The sequence below is a fragment of the Macrobrachium rosenbergii genome, chromosome 4 (genome assembly GCF_040412425.1).
Source record: "Macrobrachium rosenbergii isolate ZJJX-2024 chromosome 4, ASM4041242v1, whole genome shotgun sequence".
Taxonomy (NCBI): domain Eukaryota; kingdom Metazoa; phylum Arthropoda; class Malacostraca; order Decapoda; family Palaemonidae; genus Macrobrachium; species Macrobrachium rosenbergii.
The window spans coordinates 56,015,514-56,043,035 of record NC_089744.1 but is presented as its reverse complement, the minus strand read 5'-3'; the positions used below and the strand labels follow the sequence as shown (position 1 = coordinate 56,043,035).

The 27,522-nt window shown below is 41.6% G+C and overlaps 1 protein-coding gene across 1 annotated transcript in view; it reads left to right on the top strand.

Annotated features, from left to right (window-relative positions):
* Window positions 1–27,522, top strand: part of LOC136834838 (ankyrin repeat domain-containing protein 27-like) — a 139,028-nt gene that overhangs the window by 75,062 nt on the left and 36,444 nt on the right. Inside the window, exon 10 of the mRNA XM_067097619.1 lies at window positions 12,648–12,765. Coding sequence (XP_066953720.1) covers window positions 12,648–12,765 — 118 coding nt within the window. The remainder of the gene's footprint in view (window positions 1–12,647; window positions 12,766–27,522) is intronic.

The following is a 27,522-nucleotide window of genomic DNA, read 5'->3' as shown; positions in this document are numbered from 1 at the left end:
ACCTGATTTGGAGCCGCCCCTGTTGATGCAATGAACTACCACGGCGCTGTCCAACACCAGTCTGATATGAATCCGGCTGGGGGGGCGGATCTTCTTTAAGGTTAGAAATACCGCCATAGCTTCCAAGGTGTTTATATGGAACCGTTGAAACATTGTAGACCACATTCCTTGTACTTTTTGTTTTGGCGAATACCCTCCCGAGCCGCTTAATGAGGCGTCCGTGTGAACTACCAGCGCCGGAGGAGGGAACTGAAGCGGAACTGTTTTGGACAGGCCGCTGACTGTGGACCAAGGCCGCAGTCTTGCCTTTAAAATCCGGGGGATGGAGGAGACCTTGTTTCTGAGCCTGACATTGGCTCGACTCCGCCACACTCTGTTTATGTCTTTTAATTTTGCTTTTAAGAGCAGGTCCGTCACTGGGGCAAATTGAAGGGAACCGAGGATTCTTTCTTGGGCCTGGCGGGATGCTGCTTTGTCTCTCAGGAATTTCCTGGTAAGGGAGGCTATCTCCTTCCGCTTGGGAGGTGGGAGGGATAATGTGTACGAGGACAGATCCCACTGGAGACCCAGCCACTGAAACCGGGACTCCGGAGTCAGGCGGGACTTCTCTCTGTTCAGTTGAAAACCTAACGACTCCAGGAAGTTGATGACCGTGGCCGTGGCCTTCCGGCATTCTAGAACTGTTGGTGCCCAAATTATCCAATCGTCTAGGTACGCTGCTAGGGATATCCCTCGGGACCGGAGTTGCTGAACTACCGTGTCCGCCAGTTTTGTAAATATCCTGGGTGCAATATTTAGACCGAAAGGCATGACCCTGAAGGAGTAGGCTTGATTCCCGAGTCTGAAACCCAGGAACGGAGAGAAGCTCCGTGCAACCGGGACGTGATAGTAAGCGTCTGAAAGATCGATAGAGGTGGTGACAGCTCCACGGGGAAGTAGAGTCCGTACCTGTGCTACCGTAAGCATGCGAAATTTGTCGCATTTTATGTAATGATTTAGACGCGACAGATCCAGAATCACTCTTTGCTGATCGGAGTCTTTCTTGGGAACAGTGAACAACCTGCCTTGAAACTTTAGGTGCCTTACTTTCTTTATTGCTCGCTTGTTGAGCAGTTCCGCCACATAGTCCTGTAGGACTCTTGAGGGTGGCTGGTAAAACCTGATCAGAGGAGGGGGGGTCCTTGGTCCAGCTCCATCCTAGACCTTTGGACACAATGCTGTGTGCCCAACGGCTGAAGGACCACTGGTCTCTGAACCAGTAAAGGCGACCACCTACCTGACTGTTCTCAGTGGGAGAAAGCGGGTTTGTTTCCTCTACCACGTCCAGGTTTACCTCTTGGGGCGGTGTTGGACTTGCCTCTGTAAGGGGCCCGACCTCTTCCCCACCTTGCACTCCTATTAAGGCCGTGAAAGAACCCACGGCCTTCATAGGTAGGATTGTACGCCGGTGAGGCAACGTACGAGGGTGCAGCAAGGGAATGGGCTGGTTGGACCAGCACGTATTGTTGGGGATGAGCTTTAGAGGTGGAGGGCTGCACGACTGCTGAGACCGGGACAGCTTGAACTACCGTCTGATGATGAGGCCTCTTGTGTCTCCTGAACCGCTTACCACTCTTAGTCTGGGGGCCGCCAGATTCTGGGGTCTTACGTTTATAAGCTGAGATACCCCAGCGAGAGCGGAGACTCTGGTTAGCTCTAGTAGCCTCCCTGAGCACATTGGCTACCTCTTCTTCTGGGAAGAGGTTAGGGCCCCAGATAGAGCTCTTCATGAGCTTGTTAGGCTCATGACGTATGGTGGCTTCAGCAAAGATGAATTTTCTGCATTCAAGCTTAGCCATCATGAAGTCAAAAAGGTCTGTCTGAAACCCTGCTAACAGGGATTTAGCCAGAACCTGAAAGAAGGGCTCATCTGCACAGGAGACGGCAGTCGCTTCTGTGAGGCAGACGGAGTTCAAGGACCGGGCTAGCCTAGTCCGGGCCTCAAATTCAGTCTTCAGCAGGGCTTCCGGGAGCTTAGGAAGCTGCTCGCTGAATTGGGTCGACGCACAGTAAGCGTCCAGCTTTCCCACAGTAAAGGTGGACGGGGCGTCACTCCAGAACTCCTCACCCCCTGGGAATACCAGGGATGTGGAGTCTGTCTCCCTTAGTTGAGGCAAGGGGTTGCCGTCAAAGCATGCTCGAGCCGTAGCCAGAGCAACTTTGTTTAAGCATGGAGTCGGCAACTTATCACCCAGGGCGAACATGGTATAGTTGCCCTTGAAAGGTGTAAGTTTTGTGTTGTCTGCCTGCCACTCCATAAGAGTGCGCAGGAGAGCCGACTGAGCTTGGCCCCTAGGGAAGATCACTGTCTCTCTAGGGACCTTGTCTAAGCGTACCCAGGCTTCCTCCGTCAGCCTAACGAAGCCTGGGTAAGGGGGCAGGAGAGCGAGAGGAAAGAACTCAAGTTCCTCTAACCGTCTCGTGCCAAGACCTTCAACAGTCAAAGTACCCTCGTGCTGAATGGCACGAAGGGCAAAACGCCAAGGGTTCCCGACATCGAAAGGAGGGAGATCAGCCGTGTCAGGGATAGCATACTGCGGTTCGACTCCGCCAGGGCGAGCCATTCCCGCCAGTATGTTATCATGGCTGGTAAGTTTCTCGGAAATTTTAGAGAACTTAGACTCGACCTCCGCCGAGAACCTCTCGAACAACGAGTTAGCAAACGCCTCCGGGTCAAAGGCAGGCTGGCGAGGAGGGCTTGGTTTTGATGCCCTCTTACTCGCGCCTTTGCCGGAGGTTCCGGGTTTGCTCCCGGAGGTTACAGGTACGGGGACCTTAGCCTTCGACGGGGGGAAAAGGCGATGCTTTCCTGGAAGACGAGGACTTAAAGCCCTTCGCCTTCCATGAAGTCTTCAGCTTCAACTTGGGGACAGCTGATGGAGCCCTGTCACCCAAGGTGGAAGACTTGACAAAACCTGAAAATGAAGACACAGAGGAAGATGGGGAATCAAAAGGGTGCCCGCCCCGCAACCTCACTTACCTCGCTACCTACCACCTGGTCCGGCTCTGTGTTCATCGGTTCCAGGTCCAAGTCTAACGCGGCGACATCCTCCGACACCTCCGCGCCAGGATGTCCTCTTGGGGTGGCTGGGTCGCATCCCGGATCTGCTGTATGATGGGGTTAGCCAACTCCTCTGGAACCGCAGCAGCCACCCGGGCGTCGGGGTAAAGCAGGTCCCGCAACTTCGCGTCGAGGACATAAGGCTTCCCCGATGGAACGTTTCTTCCGAACCCAGCCACCCAGGCGCGGAGAGACTCAAGCGAAGTCTTCTTGGAGGACTCGTCCGCCTGTAAGAGAACGGACAATTAGGGTTGAATGGAAAAATAAGCCCAAAAACCATATAAGCACTACACAGATATGAGGAGCGTAAGAAATGAGAAGCTATATCTTACCGACTCGTCCTGGATGCCAGCGCACAGAGCGAAGCAAACCTCACAGCCGTCGGGGTGCCAAACGATGAGATCATCCAACCGGACTGCACAGCCAGCGTGGGTCCGGCACACCACGTGCCCATACGGTTGCTGGAGAGAAGCGGTGCACCCCGGCTCCTCACAACGAACAGTCTGTAAGTGTAAAAAAGTACATGAACCTACCACTCTAAGCAACCTAAAGCTGGAAGGCCAGGGTATTTCCGCTTACCACCGGAATGCTCCGGTGGAGAGAAAAACCTCTCGTCAGAGACGAGACCACCAAGCCATAACTTAAACAGAGTGGAAGGCAAGATACTCACGGTCACCGGAATACTCCGGCGGAACGGAAAGTTTGAGACAACAGGGACCCACCACAAGGGCTGCCAGCAAAAAAGACGGCGGAACCCCAGGGTGGAGCACCGGACTCAATAAACACATAAAATAAGTATAGTGGCGGAGTGAGAAGCTCACTCCGCCAGATAATATAAATATATATAAGATACAAGTGATGGTAAAAATGAGAAAATCAACTCCGGAGACCGGAGGTATCCCTCTCTCTCTCTCTCTCATTCACTCCCCCTCTCTCGGACCTCCCCGCCAGGGAAACATAGGTGGATGAGGTGCCCGTCATGAAAGGCCAAGTATAATATAAGCCGGAGCAGGTGTTAACAACCCAACCAGAGCAACCCGACGGAGAGTGGGCAAGATCAAGGAAAGAATGTTCGAAACCCGCTCGATCTTGGAGAGTGGTAAACAAAACATCAAAACAAACACAGCGCTGCCGGGGACTAGTTCTGGGAGGGAACGAATCTCTCCACCAGAGGAAGTCCCCAACTCGGAGAAAACGCCATCTAGCGTCACCCGCACGAGAAAAGGCAAGAGCTGGCCCGAGATGAGGGGGGGGAGGGAGGGTGGTGGGGTAGGGAAGAGGAGTAGGCTAAGAAGAGTGAAAACAGGAGACAAGGGAAAGTAATTCACCCGCTCGACTGCAAGCACACGCCACGCCAAGAAACATAATATGAGCTTGGCAGGACAAGCCTACTCCTGAGGGAAGGGATGCGACCAAGAACTCAACGCCCGACTCCTGACTAGGCAAAGCCTAGGTGAACACCCGTGCTTAGGCATAGCCTAGGCTAACGGAAAGGAGTAAGGGAAGGGTGGAGGAATAACAGGGAGAGAAATTCTGTGCCGAGAACCAACCAGGACCGAAAAGGAGGAGGCAAAAAAGGCAAATAGCCTAGAGGAGGCACACCCAATGAACTCTACTCCTTCGAAAAGAAGGGGAGAACAAAGGGGCTCACTCTGCCACCCCAAAACGGCCATGGAGGAAACAGCAACAAAACTCCCTCAACCCGATGATCCGCCCCACACCTAACCTATGAGGAGGGCGAGAGGACAAGGAAGCAATACGAGCCTAACATGATAGGCAAGGGAGAAAAACCCACACACAATATAAAATAAAACCATCACAATGAACACAATATACATAAAAATTATTTCTAAGAATAATGTGCTCATGCGAGGTGCGTAGCCTAACTCCGAGGAGCGGCCAGACCTAGAGCTGATGCTACCCCGAAGAGGCAACAAAATATATATATAGCACCAACGCAAAATATAATAATAATAATAGTAAATAAGTAAGACCAACTAGGAACTCATCCTGGAGGGGAGACCTAAGCGGGGTATGACGGGAACCCTATAGGGGGACTCGTTATGGGGGTCATTAAAAATAAAACAAAACTCCAATAAAACCACCGTAGGGAATCACCGCCAGGAAGAGATCCGGGGGAAAAGATAAGTAATATAACGACAAGGAGACAACCCCGACAGAAAAGACTGAAGGGGCAGCCTCACGGTCGGCATGGCTGGCTAGGGAACGCCGTGGCGTCATAACAACAATCTCATAATTGTGAAATATGGACAGATGCAGCCAAACTTATCGAAAAAAACCCACAATAAGATGGTACTTAACTTAGAGATGGTGAAACTGCTAGAAGACATGGCGACAAGCAGGAAAACACCCAAAAAAACACAAGCACAAAATTCTTAGTGAAGAAAGTCACGTGCTAGAAAATGGAATGAAGTAGATGGCGCTGGTGTCGCCGGTCTGGCGGATGCCTGTGTGTGGGGGCTGTAACGGCTCACCGCTCTCTTCCGGGGGTTTTGACATAGGGATGTCTATCGAGTGTAGCTCTGTGGTTGTGATCCTTTCACTCACCCTTGGTTATACCGACGTCTTCCTTAGGGAAGACGCTCGATCTGGGGGTAGTAACCCCAGCATTCCTGAAAGCTCTTTTTCTCTGGTATATCTAGCAATTTATACCTAGAAATTCGTGATAGTATGGAATTTCACCGGCTGACACGGGGCTGGACTCAGAAATACCAGTTAATTTTAGTAAGTTATACATGCTCTTTCTAATTTAATTTTTTGTACTGTACTTTATTTTGCAAAGTTACAATCATATCGTGAAAGATAACTAAAACAGCAACAATCCCTTAATGTATTTATGGACAGATATATGCTGTATAGTAAACCCCCTGTATTTGTGTTCTCATGATTCGTGGACTCACCTATTCAAGGGATTTTCTTTGGAATGTATCTATAAATTATTCGTGAAAAATTCAGCAATTTGTGGACTTTTTCTTTGGGGAATATTCATTAATTAGGGTATTTTGATTTTATTTTCATGACTAAATACATTTTTTGTGATAAATCATCATCATCATCATCAATCATCATCATCATCAATTAAATAATACGTAACTCAAAAAGAGAGAGAAACTGGTTTTCTCCCCTCCATTCAGGACGGACCCGACCTCATTAAAGTGAAGATAGATGCTCAGAATTGATACTATTGAAATATTAAAATTATATAAAGTACTATTGAAATTATATTAAAGTGGTATGTAAGTGTTTCAGGATGATAGTATAAGCATTTTTAGAGGGTTCATTTTATGATAGTGATTTACGATACATGCAGTACTAATTTTCAAGTAATATTGTTTAATAATATTAAATAATAACATTAAATAAAAATATTTCTCTCTCTCTCTCTCTCTCTCTTATTTAGATGAGAGGATTTTTCCGACGTAATATGTACGTATATTTCTTTTGTATGATAAATAAATGATTTACCTAGTGAGTACTAATTTTCAAATATTAAGATTATTAAGATATAATAATAATAATAATAATAATATTATAATATTTTCCATGGATTTGTGTAGTAAATTTTTTAACATTTTAAATAAACAAATAGTGTTTCCCAGTCTCTTTATGCTGACTTGAGAAAGGAGGGGGGAGGGTAACTGTCAATTTAATTTACAGTTTGACATATTGGCCAAAGGGGAAGGAGTGTTGCGCTCAGAAGCTCAAGGATTTCAATCTTTTGATATAGTAAGGAGTTATTCTCCTCTCTCGCTCTCTCTCTCTCAGGAAAAGATGCTGTTTGTGTGTGTGTTCATAGTGTTTTAAAAATGTGTAGTAAAGGTATTACATCTTTGGAAGACAAAACACAAACATATAAATTTTTTTGTTGTCAGAGAGATTAAGGAGATAAACTCTCCTCTCTCTCTCTCTCTCTGCTTTGGCTGGAAGGCTTAGAAGTAGTATGTATATATTTTTAAGGGTACTAATGTTTAAGATGACTTTGAAATTTATATTAATAATATAATTTCAAAGATTAATACAGTAATAGGATAATAATTTAAGGTATATTTTATGTAGGTTGTTGCTTTAAGTATACATTTGGTATTTGAACTTTCAGGATAGGCAGTTATAAGCATTTTTAGAGGGGGGCTCTAAGTATCCATGGATTTTAACTATTCGTGGTGGGGTCTGGAACGCATCCCCGCGAATACAGGGGGTTTACTGTACAGGCAGTCCTTAGTTATCAGCTCCGGTTTTAGTGCTTGTCTAGCGACGAAAATCGGCGATTTTTGGCGCTGATATCCGCTTATCGACACTGATAATCGAGTATTGGTACCAATGCATACCTGAGGCGTCGAAAATTGCCGATTTTCAGTTATCAGCGATTTTCGCTTATCGACACGCCATCGGAATGGAACCCCTGCCGATAATAGGGGACTGCCTGTACAAGATGTACTGGGATGTGCAAATGCAGTACCTTACCCAGTGAAATCTCATGGGAGACTATTCTTTTTCATATTACTGCGCTGAGGTGTGATTGCCTTAAGAGTTGCTATAAGTCATTTATGGCCCATTCAAGTGATTTGAATGTTTTCCTGTAAAATTCATTCAAATAGCATTGCGTGAAAAAGTTATTCTTCAGGAGGACATAATGATTGAACCCATGGGATCATATCCAGATGCAAGGGTTAAGGGGAAGTGGGCAGAGCACTCTTTGGCATCCAGGGACTCAGGACCATGCATGTTCTTATACCTTGTGAGTTGAAGAAGCAGCTAAGATACATAAAGAATGGTATCATTTGTCAGTTCTTGTAGGTGTGCTTCAGCTTTTCAGTGGCTCCTCAGTTATTCTCGATGATGGTGGGTCCTTCAGCCGTGCAAGTGTATGTTGATGGCCCCCTTATGAAAGTTGCAGGATGACTGGCTAATATCCACATCCCAGATTTCACATGCTGGAAATTTTACTGTTGCAAGTACAACAATGAAAATCTGCTTCTGGGCTCTGCAGTCTATAATAGTAGTAATAACTTTGATGGCATGTTATACTTGTGATGAAAAGCACCAAACAAGAACTTGGCCAGATAACTTAAGAACGCCATGACTCATTTTAGAAAGCCAAGACTTTTATGGTCCGAATTAGTAACTCATCTTCCCCCATTAATACTTCATTGAAATCAAGTTAATCTTTTGTGTGTGTGCTTTTGATCGGTGAATATTTACTCGAAATAAATTTTAAACTTGAAGTGACTCTGGGTTAATCATTAGCTATATCAATTAAGAACCAATATCACCTTAGTATTCCAAACTAACTTTTCAATGGTAGCCTTAACTCAAAGGGAAAAAGTATATGAAAAAGTTTAATATATGAATAGAGAAGAGGGATAATTGAAAAGACATAGAAAGCCACTGTGGTTTCCCTTCAGTGACCTTGGATTTAAGGCTACCAAAGATTGCCTTTGAAACTGCAACACTGATGACCAACTTTAGCTTCAGGTAGGTGAACATTTGTTGCTTTACTAGTAATGCTTTCTTTTTTCATACTTCAACTAAAGAGCTTTCACTGCTGAATTTTGTGGGTACTGTTTTCTGCTCTGTCTTGTTTACTGTTTCCTATGTTCTACAACTACAGGCTTCTTTTGTACTGCATATGTAGTTTCTACTCCCTGTTCTGACTTCCTGTCCTTTTGTGCACTGGGTTCCATGCACATAAGCTGTCACTCAAACCCATTATTCAGTTGGCTAATTCTGGGTATTTCATGCTCCCTTCTAAATTGCAATTCAGTCAGAGGCTTTGCAGTTGATCCTAAACTATTGCTGGATTATAGTTACTGCTTCTACTTCAAAAGCTGGACAGTGAAGTTTTCTGCAAACACTTGGTTTTTAAGTCACGTCAACCCTTTGATTTTAATGATTTTACAGTGGATCTGTACCACTGAAAGCAGATGATAGAATAGCAAAATAGTCAGCAGCTGAGCTACTTCCAAGGAGAAATCCACTTTTGTTTAAAGATTTTTTCCCCCAAATTAAAGATTTAATATGAAGCATCTGGCAAGACTGTTGGAACTTAATACTGTAATCCCTAACAACATGAAAGAAATCACATCTGTTTTATCTCCTTGGAAGTATGGAAATATGTGTAGGAGCTGGGAGACAGCATTATGCAGATTATGCATAGGACCTATTTAACCCTAAACATTTGATGAATATTGATCTTGACTGTGAGGCATTTGCTGGTTGAATACCCCAGTCTTGGGGATTTAAGGAACTGATATCTGTGTGTGTGACTTGTGGTGAGGATGGCAGGTTTGTCCTTGCTGTGGTTCTTGGAGAGGATGTTATCTATGATGCAAGTGACATTTTTAGCTTTATTTCAGAAGCTGATCTCTTGGAAGAAAGCCATTCTTAATTCAGTTTTTATTTTTGTCTTGAACTCAAAATGGTTTTAGATTAACTTGACGTATTTATTTGCACAGTATTTTTTTGAGAAATATATTGGCATCAATGACCTGGTAGTCACAATGTGGTAGTCACGATGCTAGATAACTCTAATCCTTCATTTGTGGGAATAGTAAACAATGAATAGCAAAGGGAAGAGGGAAATGAAAGGAGGAAGTGAAATTAGAGGAAATAAAGATGATTACCAACAAAAGGTTCATACAACAGTCATTGTCTGTGCTTTATCAACCATGACATCCTTGGTCAACCATGACATCGTTTTTTTTAAAGCATAAGTAAATGAGGTTTGTGTTTATGCAACATGAAAATTATTTTAAAAATTGGTATATTGAAAGTGTATAATTTCCTATTGTCAAACTCCTCAGGCCAGCCCTGTTATAGAGTTTTTCTTTGCAGTTGTAGTGGTCTAGTGAAATTTAAAAAAATAATATCGTCACCACAACAACAACAGCTTGGAATATAGTGAGATTGGAACTTGTAAAGGAGACTTTAATAGGAAAATCAAATTTACTCATAAGTCCAAAAGATGACTTGGTCAAGCATCATGCATGATACTGTATTTGATCTTGAAGCATTAGCTTTCTGTTTATTTGTGAAGACAGAATATCAGCCAAGCATAACCAGCTTTTAAGCTGTAATGACGTGAAAAATAGTTGTTTTGAAGGTTGTTTAAACTGCATGAAATCCATATCTATAACATTATTACCAGTGAACATATAACTAGTTGTCATTAAGGGGAGCGCACTCTTAGATTTTTTATGAATATTTTTGAAATTTAAAAAAAATGGTTAAATGGCCGTAAGACATGAGCAACACCTTCGTTATCACGTGACCAAAGCATTTTTTCGAAATATTAAAATTGATGGGGTTTTGGGCCTTCGCCCCCCACACGGTGAGGTAGGGCTGACGTTTGGCTCCTAATGACTATTGTCATTTTTTCCTTTATTCGCCTAATTTATTCATTATTTTGATTTTTATATCACCTTATCTCCTACGTCTGGCAGTGTCTGGCAACAACAATGGCTTGTTCCTTGGTGAATGCGTGGTAGGAGACAGGGTTGCCACCATACGTTGAAAGCGGGTGGTGGGACACTTTTACTCTGAGCAATTTTTTCGCTATTTGCGGTGTTTTTTTGCTGTCTTTTTACATCCAGTAACTCTAAATACAATCTATATACTTTCACCTTCAAAAATACACTCACAGTTGATGAAATGAATAAAGGATGATGAAAAGGAGTATATGATGACAAGTTCATTATATCAAATCTCGGTTAGATAAAATAGTGTCGGGTATTAGGTGCAAGGTAGGAAATTGCAGGGGTAAAGTTCAGGTCGAATTCTCTGCCAATAGATGGGATACTGATATTTTAATGAAGTGCCAATCGTGTAGGTTTACAGTTAGTGCCCCAGCAAAGCGAATTAGCAATGGAAAATCTCAGCACCATCAATTGAGTGAGATAAATATTGAGGAAATTGAACACAACTTTGGCTATGAGAAATTCAACTTGCTAACACATCTGTTTGGCACAAGTGAAAGTATAGAAGAAGTTCTTCATTCGAGAGACAAAAAGGCTTGAAAATCAAACTCCAAAGACCAAAAAGACCAAACAAGTGAAAAAACGACTGAAAATGAGTCAAGAATATCAGCCTGGTAGCTACTAAACTTCTAGTTTCTTAGTTTCAAACAAGGCAACAATGAGTCAGGTGGTACTTGATGATACCCTCTCCTCGAGCGAATAATACCCCTTTTTATAGAGGGAAGGGGGTGACCTGGAGCCAGAAATCAACCAAAATAATGCTCTAAGGTAAGTTTTTTCCACGAGTGCCAAAAAATAACTACTTGTTGATCTTAACGGTCGTTTTTCTCAGTTTTCACTTTTTTGCACTTCAAAAGCAAACTACATTTTTATTTTTAGGCCAATTTTAAAGTTAAATATACCATTGGAAAGAGGAAAGAAAGACGAATATTTGTTTGGGGCTAGATTTTTCTTAGGTTGACGAGGAACCGTGATAACCAAATTATACAAATTTGGGGAAAATCCCCTCGCCCCATCCAAAAAAAAAAAAAAAGGAAAAGTAGAAAAACTCTTCCCATTATTTTTTCATACTGTGATATACTTTCTGTGTATGAAGCCGCATTGCAATAGCTCTAAAAATGAAGGAGGTGAATCATTTTTAATTTTTTTATTTATTTTTTATTTTTTTAATAAAATCCAAAATAATCATCCAATCACTCTCAAATTTTTCCTGGAACATCACCTTATATATATGTATAACATATAAAAATTCCATAAAAATCGGAGCATTATTTCTATGTAAGCGTGCGCTCCCCTTAAGAAGAAATAAAAGAAAAAAGATTCATGGCTAGAGTGTGGTGGGGGAGGAGATCATACTATAATTGAGAAAATGGTGGAGAAAGGTAGTGTCCAGCAGCTGGGAATAGACTGAGATCTGAAAGATTGAAATTAGACATTAAATGACAGTGGAGGAAACAGTTAATCAGAAAAGCAGTAAATAAGTGATTAGAAGGGCAAAGAACTATTGGAAGACCCAGACAATTATGGAAAAAGGGGATAAATGAAGATTTAGATATTATAAGAGTTTAGGCAAAAGAGCAAATGGCAAACCCTTATCTAACCCTGTAAAGCAAAAACTGTAAAAAAAAAAATGCTTGCAATAGTGATAATTGGAAATAATTACATATATGTCATAAATGACTGATGTACTTAACATCTTAATGAATTCTAATAAAGGAAATTTAATGTTGAAAAGTACTCTGAATACATATTAGCACACTTATTGTCATAGAATATTTTCACTGATTATATAATATAATATGTTATGCACTAATTATATATGATGTTATGTCTTCACAAACAGCTGCTTACAGTTCTATAAACAGCCTTGAAATTATTGCAGTTGACAAAATTAGAAGCTTTAAACAGAGTAAAGTGTTGGGTCAGTAGTTTTTCTAAATTTATTTTTACTCAAGAAAAATGGTCGTAGTTGTGCATCATAGTAATTCTTTCTGTGCAACAATATTTATTTTGCATATTATGCTTACATAACAAAATTTTTTTTTTCGATCTAGGCAAAGCCTTGGGCTTTTACGACAGACATTGGAAAATATTATGAAGCTGGATGTTGCTCGATTACCACCTGTCACCCAGACCTTGCGTAAAGAACTCTCTCTTCAGGATTTGATGCAGGTAAAGTACAGTGGATTGTTGATTTTAGTTTGCTGTTTTTATATAAGCTACTTACCAAATAATTACATAGCTATTAGTTTCTATTAACTGGCAGCTAGAATTTTTGAAATTCACGGTAGCACCACTTTTGTTTGGCTAGGCGAGTGACCCCGCCCACTTTCAGGGTAAGAGAGGAACCAGTTTAGCAAATGAGCTCAATATATTTCTGCCGGCCGATGGCTGTGGTTACAGTGATTGGCAGCAGCAGTTATTTTGGAGTTCTCTTCTTTTTTGATCTTGGATCATTGGTGAAGTGTTCGCCTTTTGGTAGCCTTTTCAGCACAGTTAGTTAGTGTCAGGTTTTCTCTGAAGACTAGTATTACCGATTTTGACAATTATTTGGATTTTCTTTGGCTTGACTTGTTAGCATGCCTGACTCGGGCTCTCAAAGTGTTAGGTATTGCAGTAAAGCTGCAATACGAGACTGACTAAAGCCTGCTATGACCCTCATACTCTTTGTACTCCTTGGAGGGGTCAAATATGTTCCCCTGATTTGACCTGTAATGAATGTGTGACTTGGGATACTAAAGTGTGGAATACTTTGAATAGTCATTTGACGAAATCAGACAGATAAAAAGAGGAAAGCAGCGGCTAGAGCTAGTAGTAAGAAGACTTTAGCTAGTCAGGTTTCTGCAAAATCTTTGTCTGATAATTCTGATTCTTTATCCTTTGTTCCACCTGATCCCATGTCTCAGTCTGTACCAAATACTCCGCACCCTGGCTCCCTTACTCCTGATCCTGACCTCATTACCAGCTTTGAGTCGAGAATTAACCTTAAGTTTGGTGTACTCATTGACACGATGGAGAAAATTGGTGATTATGTTAAAGACCTAATGGACAAAGTGAATGTGAAAGGTGATAGTGAAGTGTTAGTGGAGGAGGTGGCTGTCTGTCCCACCGATTCTCATAGGCCAAGGTCCCTGGCAAACTCCCCTAAACCTGGGAGGAGCCAAACTGGCAGCCCTAAGGAAGTCGGTGGGGTCTGCCCACAGCCAGTCACCACCTCAGTTGCCAATTCCCAGGTTACAACAGAGCGCCACTGGAAAGGCATCTCTATGGAAGTGGATTGTCTTTCATATATATTTCCAGCAATGACTCCAGTCCTAGGCACCAATGGCAAGGTGAATCTCGTTCCCTGAAAAAAGTTAAGTATACCTTAGTTTTACCAGACCATTGAGCTGATTAACAGCTCTCCTAGGGCTGGCCCGAAGGATTAGACTTATTTAACGTGGCTAAGAACCAATTGGTTATTTAGCAACGGGACCTACAGCTTATTGTGGAATCCAAACCACATTATAGCGAGAAATGAATTTCTATCACCAGAAATAAATTCCTCTAACTTTTCATTAGCCAGCCGGAGAGTCGAACTCAGGCCTAACGAGTGCAAGGCCACAACTATACCGACTCGCCCAAGGAAGAGCATGGGCCCCGGGTGCTTCTCAACCTTCTGCAGATGGTTAAAGAAACTTCTCCAGAACGTCTTCCTTCCTGTAGCGTCTGAGACAGTCAGGAACGTTTCTCTCAGGATCAACCAGCATTATTGGGACAAGTTCAACCTTCTAAACGCACTACTTCTCGGAAGCGCTCTTCTGCATCGAGAACTTCATCTTCTTCTAAGCGCCCATCTTTTGCTTCGGAGGACTTGCCTAGACAGATAGTGATGTCGGATCACTCTCCAGTGCCCATGCGCCCAACTCCTGTTCTTGTAGCGCCTGTACAACCTGCTTTACCTGAATTGTCGTTGGTGGGGAAGTCGTCTTTGGCACCAATGTACCCAGTGGCACCAGAACTTCCTTCTCCAGTGGATTGTGAGGCTCCTTCTGGTGTGGCTCTCTGTGACAGCCCTTCATTTTTGTGCACCCATTGTCTCCTGAGCGCCTCTTTACCGAGCGCACTTTGGCTCCCGAGCACCCATCAGGTCCCGAGCGCCCATTGGCTCCCGAACGGCCACCAACTCCCGAGTGCCCACTGGGGCCTGTTCCCCTCTTGCAGCAAGACGCTTTGTTGGTGCCAAAGTCTAATTCCGCTTCCGAGCGCCCGATTTTGTCTGTTTCTTCGGCAGCACCCGTGTCGTCTTCTGTTCTACCTTCTCCTGCTCCAACAGTTGCACCCTCTGTTTTGGATCCTTCTGTTCAGTCGATCCAGCGCAAACTGGATAATATCCTGGGGTTAATTCAGAAAACCCCATTGGCTCCCCACCTTATTGCCGATCTGTCGCCAATTTCTTCAGAGGATGAGGAAGAAGCAGACCCTGTTACCCCTCCTTTGGCATGCCTCATTACTCAGGTTTCTGCTGGTGACTTTTCCTGATTACTTCTCTCCTGCAGCCCCAGCTTCTCCGACTTCGACGTACATGATGGATAATCAGACGACTTCTTCAAGACTTCCTAAAATGGTACTGCCCTCTTCAGCTAAGAAAGCTCTCCATGAGGTGGAAAACTGGCTCTCAAGCAAGAGGGAGCAGGGAAGAGCCTCTTTTTGTTGTCCTTCGTCTAGGTTGTCACAGAGAAGATACCTTTTGTATGTGACCAGAGAGGCTCCATCCATGGGAGCACCTGCCTCCTCCCAGGGAGACTTCTCTGGTTTAGTTAACTCCTCCAGACGGTCGACGTTCAATTCAGCCAAGATTTTGTTCTCATCCTCGGAATTGGACCACCTGATCAAGCACTTATTCAAAGTCTTGGAAGTTCTCAGCTTTCTCGACTGGGCAGTAGGAGCTCTGGCTCGTAAATTGAAGAAGTGCCCTCATATCCCTGAAGACTTTTCTTCTGATTTTTTGGGAGTCACCTCTTGCCTGGATAAGGGTATTAGAGACAGCTCGTTTGAATTATCCTCACTTTTTGCGATGGGTATCCTCAAGAAAAGGGAGCTTTGGTGTTCATTCACCTCGAAGGTAGTTACTCTCTCTCAGAAGTCTGCGCTCCTCTTCTCGCCTCTGGACAAGAAGCAGCTTTTCCCTCAAATGACTGTGCTGCAGATTGCGTCTGATCTGTGGCAGAAGTCTACGCAGGACCTCCACACAATCAATGAGACGTCCTAGAGAGTCTCCAGCCTTCCCCTGTTCAACCCCTGCGCTTTTGGGGTAGAAGCAAAGAGGCTTCCCCAAACCTCGTGGAAATGCCTGTTTCACCCCCAGAGCAATCGAGAGGTCCTCCAACAAACCACCCACATGTAAGTGAGGATCTAGTTCTCCGCACACCTTTGTGGGCAAGATTCTTCCGCTTTTGGGAGCATTGGGAAGCAAGAGGAGTGGAGAGTTGGATTGCTCAAGCACTAAGAGAAGGCTATTCAATCCCATTTCTGAAGAAACCATGGGACTTAGAAATATGGGAGAATCTTTAATGGTGGGCGATGGATCACAATCTCCTTCAAGATGTGTCTCTGAAATCAAATTTCCTAGATCTAATGTTGTCGTGCGATGCCTCGGATTAGGGCTGGGGAGCAGTACTAGGGAGGTCTTTCATGGCAGGGAGATGGACATAGGAGGATCAACAAAAGTCCATCAATTGGCGAGAGCTGAAGGCAATCCAGTTAGGCCTTCACCACTTTCGCCGACAGTGCAATTCTGGTGTGGTGGCTGTCTTCTCAGACAATTGTGTGGCAATATCATACCTGAGGAAAGAAGGCGGCACCAAATTGCAGGCTCTAAATCAACTTGCTCAAGAGATCCTTCGTTGGACCGAAGTCCATCAGGTCTCACTGCTTCCTCAGTTTGTGATTGGGGAGCAAGAACATAGTTGCAGATTCCCTCAGCAGATCAGATCAGGTTATCAGCACAGAGTGGACACTAGCACAAGAGGTGGAAGTCCACCTGGTTCACCTTTGGCCAACAGCAGCAGATCTCTTCACCACAGCTCTCAATTATCGCCTTCCAGTTTATTTCAGCCCGCATCAAGATCCTATGGCGGCGGGAGTGGGTGCTATGCTCCAGAGCTGTTCGCGCCTAGAGGCGCACGTTTACCCTCCAGTTCTCATTTTACAACAAGTTTTGAACAAGATAAGCGTGTCATCTCAATGCAGGGTCACACACACAGCTCCTTGGTGGCCCCAGAAGGAGAGGTGGCTAGATCTCTGGGAGATGTCAGCAGAAGTACCTGTGAGACTGCCTGTCAGACGAGACCTCTTCAGGCAGCCCCATTGGCACAAATTTCACCTCAACCCCCAAGTGCTTCATCTAGTTGCTTGGAGACTATCCAGCGTTTTGCTTGAGCAAGGGTCGTGTCAGTGCAGGTGGTCCTATGGGTCTCCAGGGGTAGACGAAATACAGTACCACAAATGTAAACTACCAACATAAGTGGAAAGTATATTGCACTTGGTGTATGAGTAATAGACACACAGTATCAGTCCCCACAGTTTCAAAGGTAGCAGATTTTTTGCTTCATTTGCGACATAAGAGAAAGTTTTCAGTCTCCACTATTAAGGGTTACAAAGCAATGTTAGCTTCTGTTTTTAGATTCTGGTATAAGGGATCCATTGCTCTCTGATCTTCATTCATTAGAGGTAGAGGTTCCTAGGAGATCTCTTCACCAGCCCCAATGGGACTTAGATGAGGTTTTGGCAGATTTACTGGCTCCACCTGACGATCCTCTGGGTTCAGCTGATCTAGGGTCTTCGACAAAGAAAGCCCTTTTCCTTTTGGCACTGTCTACAGCAAAAAGACTTGGTGAGCTTCATGCTCTTTCATCATTTGTGGCAATGAAGGGAGAAGTTTTGGTACTTTCATATTTGCCAGAATTTAGAGCAAAAACTGAGACAGAATCCAGACCTCTTCCAAGGGATGATGTTATCCATTCATAAGCTGCATTTGTTGGTGGTCAAGAGCCAGACAGGTTTTTATGTCCAGTCAGGGCGTTAAGGTACTACTTGGGCCAGGGTTAAATCAGTAGAGCAGAGACCTAGCTCTCTAATTGTATCATTAAGAAACAATTCACGACCACTTTCCAAGAATGGGCTGTCCTTTTTGCTGAGGGAGGTAATTTCAGGGGCTCAGTCAGATATGCAGAATAAGCCTTCTTCTAGGGACAAGGACAAAGGTCCACATAGTATTAGGGGCTATTCTACTTCATTTTATTTTGGTCTAATGTTTCAATACCTTCAGTTTTAAATGCTGCTACATGGAGATCAAGTAGTGTTTTTGCTAGTCATTACTTAAGAGATGTACAGTTTGTATATGATTCTGTAAGATCGCTTGGTCCCATTGTTGCTGCTGGTGGTGTGATAACTTAACCATTCACTCTCTCCCTGTTCCTTGTACCTAGAATAATAGAGGTATGTATGGTCAGGTGAGTTTGGCTTGCATGTAAAATTAGAGGCATGAAAGCTGTGTGAATGAGTCTCTCTCTCATCATCCCACTTGTATGGTGATGTACAACGCATAAGAGGCTGCATGAATGGGATGTCATTGAATGGAGGTCTGATACTTGCCAATACCTGACGGAAGAGAAAAAGGTTGTATGTCTGTGTTTGCAAGTCTGATACTTACCAGTTCACATGACATGTCAGTCATTGCCACTTGCCTTAACTCAAAGACTGGGAGACTGAGCTTTCAGAGTATGTGAGGAGGGGCCATGAGAGAGTGGTTGTCTGACCTGGTGTGGAGCTTAACCCTTAAACACCGAGCCTCTATTTACAAAAACGTCTCCCGTATGCCGGCGGCATTCAGGAGTTAGCGCCGAAGAGGAAAAAAAGTTTTTTTCAAAAAATCACAGCACGCTTAGTTTTTAAGATTAAGAGTTCATTTTGGCTCCTTTTTTTGTCATTGCCTGAAGTTTAGTATGCAACCATCAGAAATGAAAAAAAATATCATTATCATATATAAATATTGAAATATATGACAGCGCAAAAAAAAATTTTCATATATAATTTTATACAAATCGTGCTGTGAGCAAAACGGTTAAAGCTAACGGATTATTTTTTTTCTTTGTATTGTACACTAAATTGCGATGATTTTGGTATATAACAAATTGTAAAACGATCAAAGCAACACAGAGAAAGTATTATCACAATATGATGCATGAATCCGTAACGCGAGGACGTAAAAAAATGTTTTTTTCAAAAATTCACCATAAATCGAAATATTGTGCTAGAGACTTCCCGTTTGTTGAAAAATGAAGCTAATTGATTGAATATTACTAGACTGTAAGTGTTTTAGCTTACAATTGCAGTTTTCTACCATTTTGGTCGAGTTAAAGTTGAATGAAGGTCGAATTTTTTCTATTTATCATAATTTATATGAAAATATTTCAAAACTGATAAAAGCTACAACCATGAGTTATTTTCTGTTGTATTCTACATGAAATTGCGCACATTTTCATATATAAAAGTTTATGTAACGGCTAATATAAAACGATGCAAACATTACGACAACATGACGAAAGAATTTCTGAGATGTTCGGCTGAGTTACCGGGCGGACGTAAGGAAAATGTTTTTTTAAAAAATTCACCATAAATCGAAATATTGTGCTAGAGACTTCCAATTTATTGCAAAATAAAGGTAAATGATTGAATATTACTAGAATGTAAGAGTTTTAGCTTACAATTGCGTTTTTCGACCATTTCGGTCGAGTTAAAGTTGACCGAAGGTTGAAATTTTGGCAGTTATCGTGATTTATGTGAAAATATTTCAAAACTGATAAAAGCTACAACCATGAATTATTTTCTGTTGTATTCTACATGAAATTGCGCACATTTTCATACATAAAAGTTTATGTAACGACTAATGTAAAACGATGCAAACATTATGACAACATGACGAAAGAATTTCTGAGATGTTCGGCCGAGTTACATACAGCGCAGACGTAAGGAAAAAGTTTTTTTTTTTTAGAAATTCACCATAAATCGAAATATTGTGCTAGAGACTTCCAGTTTGTTGCAAAATGAAGGTACATGATTGAATATTACTAGAATGTAAGAGTTTTAGCTTATAATTGCGTTTTTTTACCATTTTGGTCGAGTTAAAGTTGACTGAAGGTTGAAATTTTGGCAGTTATCGTGATTTATATGAAAATATTTCAAAACTGATAAAAGCTACAACCATGAGTTATTTTCTGTTGTATTCTACATGAAATTGTGCACATTTCCATATATAAAACTTTATGTAACGACTAATATAAAACGGTGCAAACATTACGACAACGTGATGAAAGAATTTCTGGCTCTGACGTAAGGAAAATGTTTTTTTCAAAAATTCATCATAAATCGAAATATTGTGCTAGAGACTTCCAATTTGTTGCAAAATGAAGGTAAATGATTGAATATTACTAGAATGTAAGAGTTTTAGCTTACAATTGCGTTTTTTGACCATTTCGGTCGAGTCAAAGTTGACCGAAGGTTGAAATTTTGGCAGTTATCAAGATTTATATGAAAATATTTCCAAACTGATAAAAGCTACAACCATGGGTTGTATTTTGTTGTATTTTACATGAAATTGCACACATTTTCATATATAAAACTTTACGTAGCGGCTAATATAAAACGGTACAAAAATTATGACAAAATGACGAAAGAATTTCTGAAATTTTCGGCCGAGTTACTGCGCGGACGTAAGGAAAAAGTTTTTTTAAAAAATTCACCATAAATCGAAATATTGTGCAAGAGACTTCCAATTTGTTGCAAAATGAAGGTAAATGATTGAATATTACTAGAATGTAAGAGTTTTAGCTTAAAATTGCGTTTTTCGACCATTTCGGTCGAGTCAAAGTTGACTGAAGGTTGAAATTTTTTGTAGTCGACGTACGGTATGTCCACTTGGCACCCAACAGACAATTTTAGTCGACGTATGATACGTCCAGTAGGCGTTTAAGGGTTAATAGGCCACCTGAGGCAGACAGACTGACATAATGACTGACAATCGGCCACATTTTCTTTTTCTGCGACATCGCAAGCCTGCATTGTCAGTTTTGGTAAGTCACTTTTAAGATACATCTGAATCTTAAGGTTAACATTACACAACAAGCCTGTTTTTAGTGCCATTAATTGCATCCCACCATCCAGTTTTAATCATGCAAATATTAGTTCTGCAGGTTAGTATGAAACAAATGAATTTTCAAAAAATTTTAAAATTAATTTTTTAATTCTTACCTGCAGAACTAATAGGCACCCTTCCTCCTCCCCACTTTTGCTTAATAGGCCAGTCGGTGCACTTGCTTAAAGAAGGAATGGCTTGGTGTGGTAGAGAGCTCCATTACTCCCTCAGCTCTGGGGGTGTCGGGTTGATTTTACAGCGGTCTAATTTCATAGAGGCCGACTGGCTTGTTGCCTATTGTTTTGGATGTTAGGTTCCTCATATATATATATTTATAGGTGTAGATATGTGGATGTATTATATGTGTGTGCATATACATGCAGTATTTTTATATGTGAATTGAATTTTTAGGATTCAGTGTTGGTAAATTTGTCGTGGGCATGAAAGTTTAATGCAAATATTAGTTCTACAGGTATTTGAAAATTAATTTTAAAATTGAAAATTCATGCCTTCTTTGACTCGGTAGAATAAGTTAATAACTATGGATTTTTCAAACCTTCCATGGCTTGAGAGGATATCACATTCAGTTTTTTTTTTAGTTACAATCATAAATCAGTTACAATTTCTGTCAAAACTAAAAAGTATAAAATCAAAAAAATGTTTTTAAAGCACACTTTTATTAAAATGCACTAAAAAGCACAAAATAATTTTTTGAGACATCAGGATTTTTTTACAATTAATCATGTCTACAAAAATAAAAGCATGGATGCCAAACAGGGAAGGAAATGCTACAAGAAATAAAAAATACAGGCAGTCCCCACTTACTGGTGGCATGAGCTAATGGAGTTTTGGTTTTATGACACTTGGCTAATAATGTCATTAACCAGATTTTTGGCGTCGGTAAGCAGTTTATTGGCGCTTACGGTGTCGTAAACGCCATTTATTCCCATAATTATTGTGATGTTTTGCTTAACAACAATTTTTGGTTATTGGCTCTCAGCCAGGAACGGAACAACCTCTGCCGTTCAGTGGGGACTGCCTGTATAATTCTTTTCTTGTAGCATTTCCTTCCGTGTTTGGTGCCGACACTTTTATTTTTGTAGACGAGTAATTGTCAGAAAATCCTGGGGTGTCTCAAAAAAAGGATTTTGACAAAGGAAAAATCTATTTCTGGGGAGGGGCCCGTGTCACCCGGTGAAATAATCCATTCAGCACTTATTTCTAGGTAATTTCATTGCTAGATACCAGAGAAAAGCTAAATGTAAAGCTGGGGTTACTACCCCCAGAGCGAGCTCCAAGAAATGGAGTCGTATATGGTAAAGGGTGAGAGTGTCACAATCACGGGACCCTGCCCTATAAAGATTCCCAATGTCAAAAGTCCCAACGAGAGAGTGCCGATACAGGCCCATGCACCACTCGGGACTGTACACAAGGCAACACTAATCGCATTCCATGTTAGCACCCACCCCACTAGAATGATGTTTACCATGGGAGGGAGAGAATGAAAAAACAGTGGAGGGTCACCGGGTGACACGGGCCCCTCCACAGAAATAGATTTTTCCTTTGTCAAAATCCTTTTTCTGGATCGGGGTCCCGTGTCAGCCGGTGAAATAATAACAGAGAAATAAATATCATTCTTATGCTATTAAAGACTTTAAATAGAGATGTTGAAAACTAGGGGAATTCCACCTGAACATTAGAAAGAGAATTCCACCCTAAACATTAGTAAGGTCCTCTAAATTCATGTAATGAAAATAATGTAAGTGGCCACCGTCTAAGATCATGAGCTTTAGAATTGAATCTGAATAGGCTTGTATTAAGAAAATACTTTCTGCCTAATAGCAGACACAATGACAGTACCCCCCCCCTTTCTAAATAAAGAGAGGACCTGACAAAATTGCGAGGTCCTGTCTAAAACAGCCTGCAAGGAGAAAACTGGGCACAGAGACAGACCTTGTGAAAGGGGAGTACTTTCCAAGATGACCACTGAAAATGAGGACCCTCAACTGTAGATAGAAAGTTAGGGTGAGGAATTCAACACTACCCCCTGATGAGGGGAAACCAAAATGATTGGTTCCGCTAGACAGGGCAGACAGTACATGAAAACTAGCACTAGAAGCTAAGCTGATTAAAAATTTTGGGTCTTCCCCAACAAGGAAAGGTAAGAACAAGATGATTGTTGGTTACCGAAGCTAACTCCGATACATTGCTCAAAGACCAGGAAACTGAATGTGGACGGAATACTGGTCTCAGACAAACACAGACCTTAGGGATGAAAGTTAAGGGCCTCTGAGTCTGGTACCAACAAAACACTTTCCCCGGGGCCAATGCGGCCGCATCATTGCTGTAGCTTCAAAAACTATGTGAAGAGTGCTAGTTACTTAACTGTAGAGCCATGCTGCAGTAGAGTAGGATCCCTTGACTGAATTTAGGAAAACAGTAATAACAGAATCAATATCAGTTTCCTCCCAAACTGTAAAATTCACAAAGACCACAAAGCCAGGGCACCAGAACTTTGAGGAGGCTGACGCAGGCTGAGTTTATACCAGTTGTTACTTTTTAATGCATTTCAATAAGAGCGTGTTTTTAAAAAATATAATTCTTTATGTATTTTACTATAAGTTTGATGTGGCTCATCCTGAAAGCTGGTAGACTGACACAAGTTGGTAGGGTTGTTCTCTTGGCGTGCAATTAGGATGTCAAGTGATTGTCTATAATGGATGAAGTGATGATTGTGGATGTATCCAAGTCTGGCAGAAAAAAGAAGTTACAGTATACTGTACAGTAATAATAATGATTTGTACAATCGTGATAATTAATGTGCAAGTATGTGTTATTTTTCCCCTTGTGTTAAAAGCTCTAACTAATGTTTACAGTGGTTATATATTGTAACACTTACATTTCATTATTGAATTTTTACTTGAAAATGTATGGTGGTACCCAGCATCTTTGACGCTACCTTTTTTTTTAAAATAAGTCTTGGAAATTTACTGTGTGCTCTGGAGACCAAAGGTTACGTTTTTTATCAGCCTATCGTAACCCCAGAGGAAGGTTATCTTTGCTGGACAGTAATCAAAACTCCTGTTTATAAAACCTCTGAATGAAATGTACAGTATACTATACTGTAATTATTCATAACTGAAGTAGTAAATAACCAGAAGTATCACAAATAACAAAAAAATTGTGTTGTCAGAAAGATTCATTTCAGTATCAGCAGCTTCTGTAGACAAGTTAACGGATGAGTAGTAACTTGAGTGTTGTATATAAATATTACTGGTATTTTTGCATAACTATGATGTTGAGGAGAAGTAATAGTGGACAAAAATAAATTTGCAGTATGTTAAAAGTGTTTACAGGTAAATTGAACTATAGCAAGAATATTGTCAGGGAAGTAGAAATCTATTATGTTGCTTTTTTATGTTAGATTATTCAGAAATTTGCACTTGACTTTTTTGAGTAGCAGTGTGCAAAATATTTTCAGGTTTTGAAGACTTTTTTGAGTAGCAATGTGCAAATTATTTTCAGGTTTTGAAGATTAAAATGTTTTCTTATTTGCAGTATCTGTATAGTGTGGATTTTAATCTGTTCTATTATTACAGTACAGTATTTTGTCCTGCTTGGGATGTCATGTTTGTAACATGTTTTAACCAAGTGGGAGTGTGTAATAAAAGGTTATTCCATATTTCTAATATTTCATTTCATATAAGTAACTTACCAAGTAATTACATACCTATAGAGGCAGTTCCCAGTTATCAGCGATCTGGTTTTCGGTGCTTGTCTAGCGATGAAAATCGGTGATTTTTGGCACCGATATGCACTGATTTCCACTTATTAGCACCGATAATTGCGTATTGGTGCTGATACATACCTAACAGAGGTGCTGTTAACCAAAATTCAGCAATTTCCACAACTTATTGGTACCAGTAAGTGCCAAACATTGTCGAAAAAGAGCCAAAAATTGCCAGTTTTCAGGTATCAAATATTTTCTCCTATCACACCATCAGAACGGAACCTCCGCCGATAACCGGGAACTGCCTGTTCTTTCCACTTGTGCAGCGGCTTAAATTTTAAAATTCGTAGTAGCACTCTGATTGTTTAGTGTAGGTGACTAGTCCCGCCCACTAATGGGAATACTAGGAACAACTTAGCAGACAACCTCATTTTCTTTCTGCTGAGCTCGATGTAAACATTGAGTATTTGTAGCAGCTTTGTTTATTATTATCCGGTTGGATAACCGGATTTCAGTTAAATATTATCACAGATTTTGAGTAGCTTTCATGATCAGTATTTTATTGCATTGTTATTAAGATCTGATTCAAGTTTATCATATTTTGCTACAGCAATTTTGCAGTCAATTGATTAACTCTCCTTTACGAGTAGCGTATTATAACGTAAATATCATGTTCACTACCAAACCGATGTTTTCGGTGGTGGATACATATTGGCAAGTATAACGTAAATATCATGTTCACTACCAAACCGATGTTTTCGGTGGTGAATACATATTGGCAAGTCTCAAATAATGTGTGATAGGAATTGAGATATGTTTTGTGTGATGGTACTTTGTGTACTTCAAAATAAAGGCAGTCCCCGGTTTACGATGGGGGTTCCGTTCTGATGATGCGTCGTAAGCCGAAAATCGTCGTAAACAGGAAAAACCGTTGAAAATCGTAAGAAAACCTTACTTTTAATCCTTTGAGTATCCTTTGGATATCTTGAAAATGACATAACCTGCATTTTTATTGAGAGAGAGAGAGAGAGAGAGAGAGAGAGAGAGAGAGAGAGAGAGAGAGAGAGAGAGAGAGAGAGAGAGAGAGAGAGAGAGAGAGAGAGAGAAATCATACTTTAAGTATCATCCTACATCAAATATACTTTAAGTATCATCCTACATCAAATATACTTTAAGTATCATCCTACATCAAATATAGCTTAAATTATTATCCTGATACTACTGTATTAATCTTTGAAATTATATTAAAATATCTCTTCAAAGTCATCTTAAACACTAGTACCTTTTTCCAGCCAGAGAGAGAGAGAGAGAGAGAGAGAGAGAGAGAGAGAGAGAGAGAGAGAGAGAGAGAGAGAGAGAGAGAGAGAGAGAGAGAGAGAGAGAGAGAGAGAGAGAGAGAGAGAGAGAGAGAGAGAGAGAGAGATTACTACAACTTACATTCAGCCATTCTTGTGCTGGCACGAGAGAGAGAGAGAGAGAGAGAGAGAGAGAGAGAGAGAGAGAGAGAGAGAGAGAGAGAGAGAGAGAGAGAGAGAGAGAGTATATCTCTTTAATCTCTCGAGGAATGTTAATCCATTTCTCTTTACTGCGACTGACAACAAAAAATTGTTTTTTTCTTTGTCTTCCAAAGATGTAGGCTACTACTACTTTTACTAAGCACTTTTAAAGCACCATGAACACACACACATAGGTAAAGAGACTCAAATTGGCAGTATCTTTTCCTGTGAGAGTGAAGGGCTGAACTTAGTATCGATTTATAATATATCTATCCATTTCTCATTCTACCTTTTGGCGAGAGAGAGAGAGGAAGGAAGGAAGAGAGAAACTGATCTTCTGCCCTTAGTCTGCTTTGAAAATGAATAAATGTTGTAATTTCAGTATATTACTGTATTTCTGAGTTCAGTCCCGTGTCAGCCGGTGAAATTCCATTACAGCACGAATTTCTAGGTATAATAATGCTAGATATACCAGAGAAAAAGAGCTTTCAGGAAAGCTGGGGTTACTACCCCCAGTCGAGCATCTTCTAGGAAGACGTCAGTATAAAGAAGGGTGAGTGAAATACCACTACCACGGAAACATACTCGAAAGATCTCTCCTTATCAAAACCCCCGGAACAGAGCGGTGAGCCGTTACAGCCCCTACACTCAACACCCGCCAGGACGGCGACACCAGCGCCACCTACCTCATTCCATTTTCTAGCACGTGTGCATCCATTTCTTTTGTGTGCTCGTCTTCCTTTATTTTGGATTTTCTTTCATCTACGATGGCATCGAGCAGCTTTACCATCTCCAAGTTAAGTACCATCTTCTTGTGGGGTTTTGTTCTATTTTTTGGCTGTTATGGTCTCGTATTTTCATAAATATTGAGATCTTTTTATGACGCCACGGCGTCCCCCGCCAGCCATGTCGACCGCGAGGCGCTCCTTCAGTTCTTTTCAGTTGGAGTTGTCTCCTCGTCGTTATAGATAGATTTTTACCCTTGGTTCCCTTCCTGGTGGTTCCTTGCGGTGGCTCCCCCTTTTGTTTTACGAATTACGTTTCATTGGCCTATCGGCCTTTGTTAGGTGATGCCCGTCCAGGTACCCCAGGTTGGGTTCCTTATTATTTTTGGTCTCAAGTAGGCTAATTATTTATTCTTGGAGATGGTGCTCTCTTTTTTATTTTATTTATTTTATTTATTTTATTTTTTTGTTGTTTACCTCCGTGTGGTGGCGGCAGCCTCAGATCTAACCGCTTCCCGAGGTAGGCTACGCACCCTATTGAGCACATTTTGGTTCCATTTTCTTATATGATGGCTATTTTGTGGAGTAGGCTTGTTTGCTTCCATCCCCTTGCCCTGGGTGTGGAGATCATCAGGTTGAGGGAGTTTTGGTTGCTATTTCCTCCGGGTCGTTTTTCGGTGGGCAGAGTGAGCCCCTTAGTTCTCTTCCTTCATTTGGGGAATAGAGTTCTTTGGATGTGTTTCCTCTAGGCTAGTCGCCTCCTTGCCCCCCATCTCGATCCCTGTTGGTTCTCGGCACAAAATT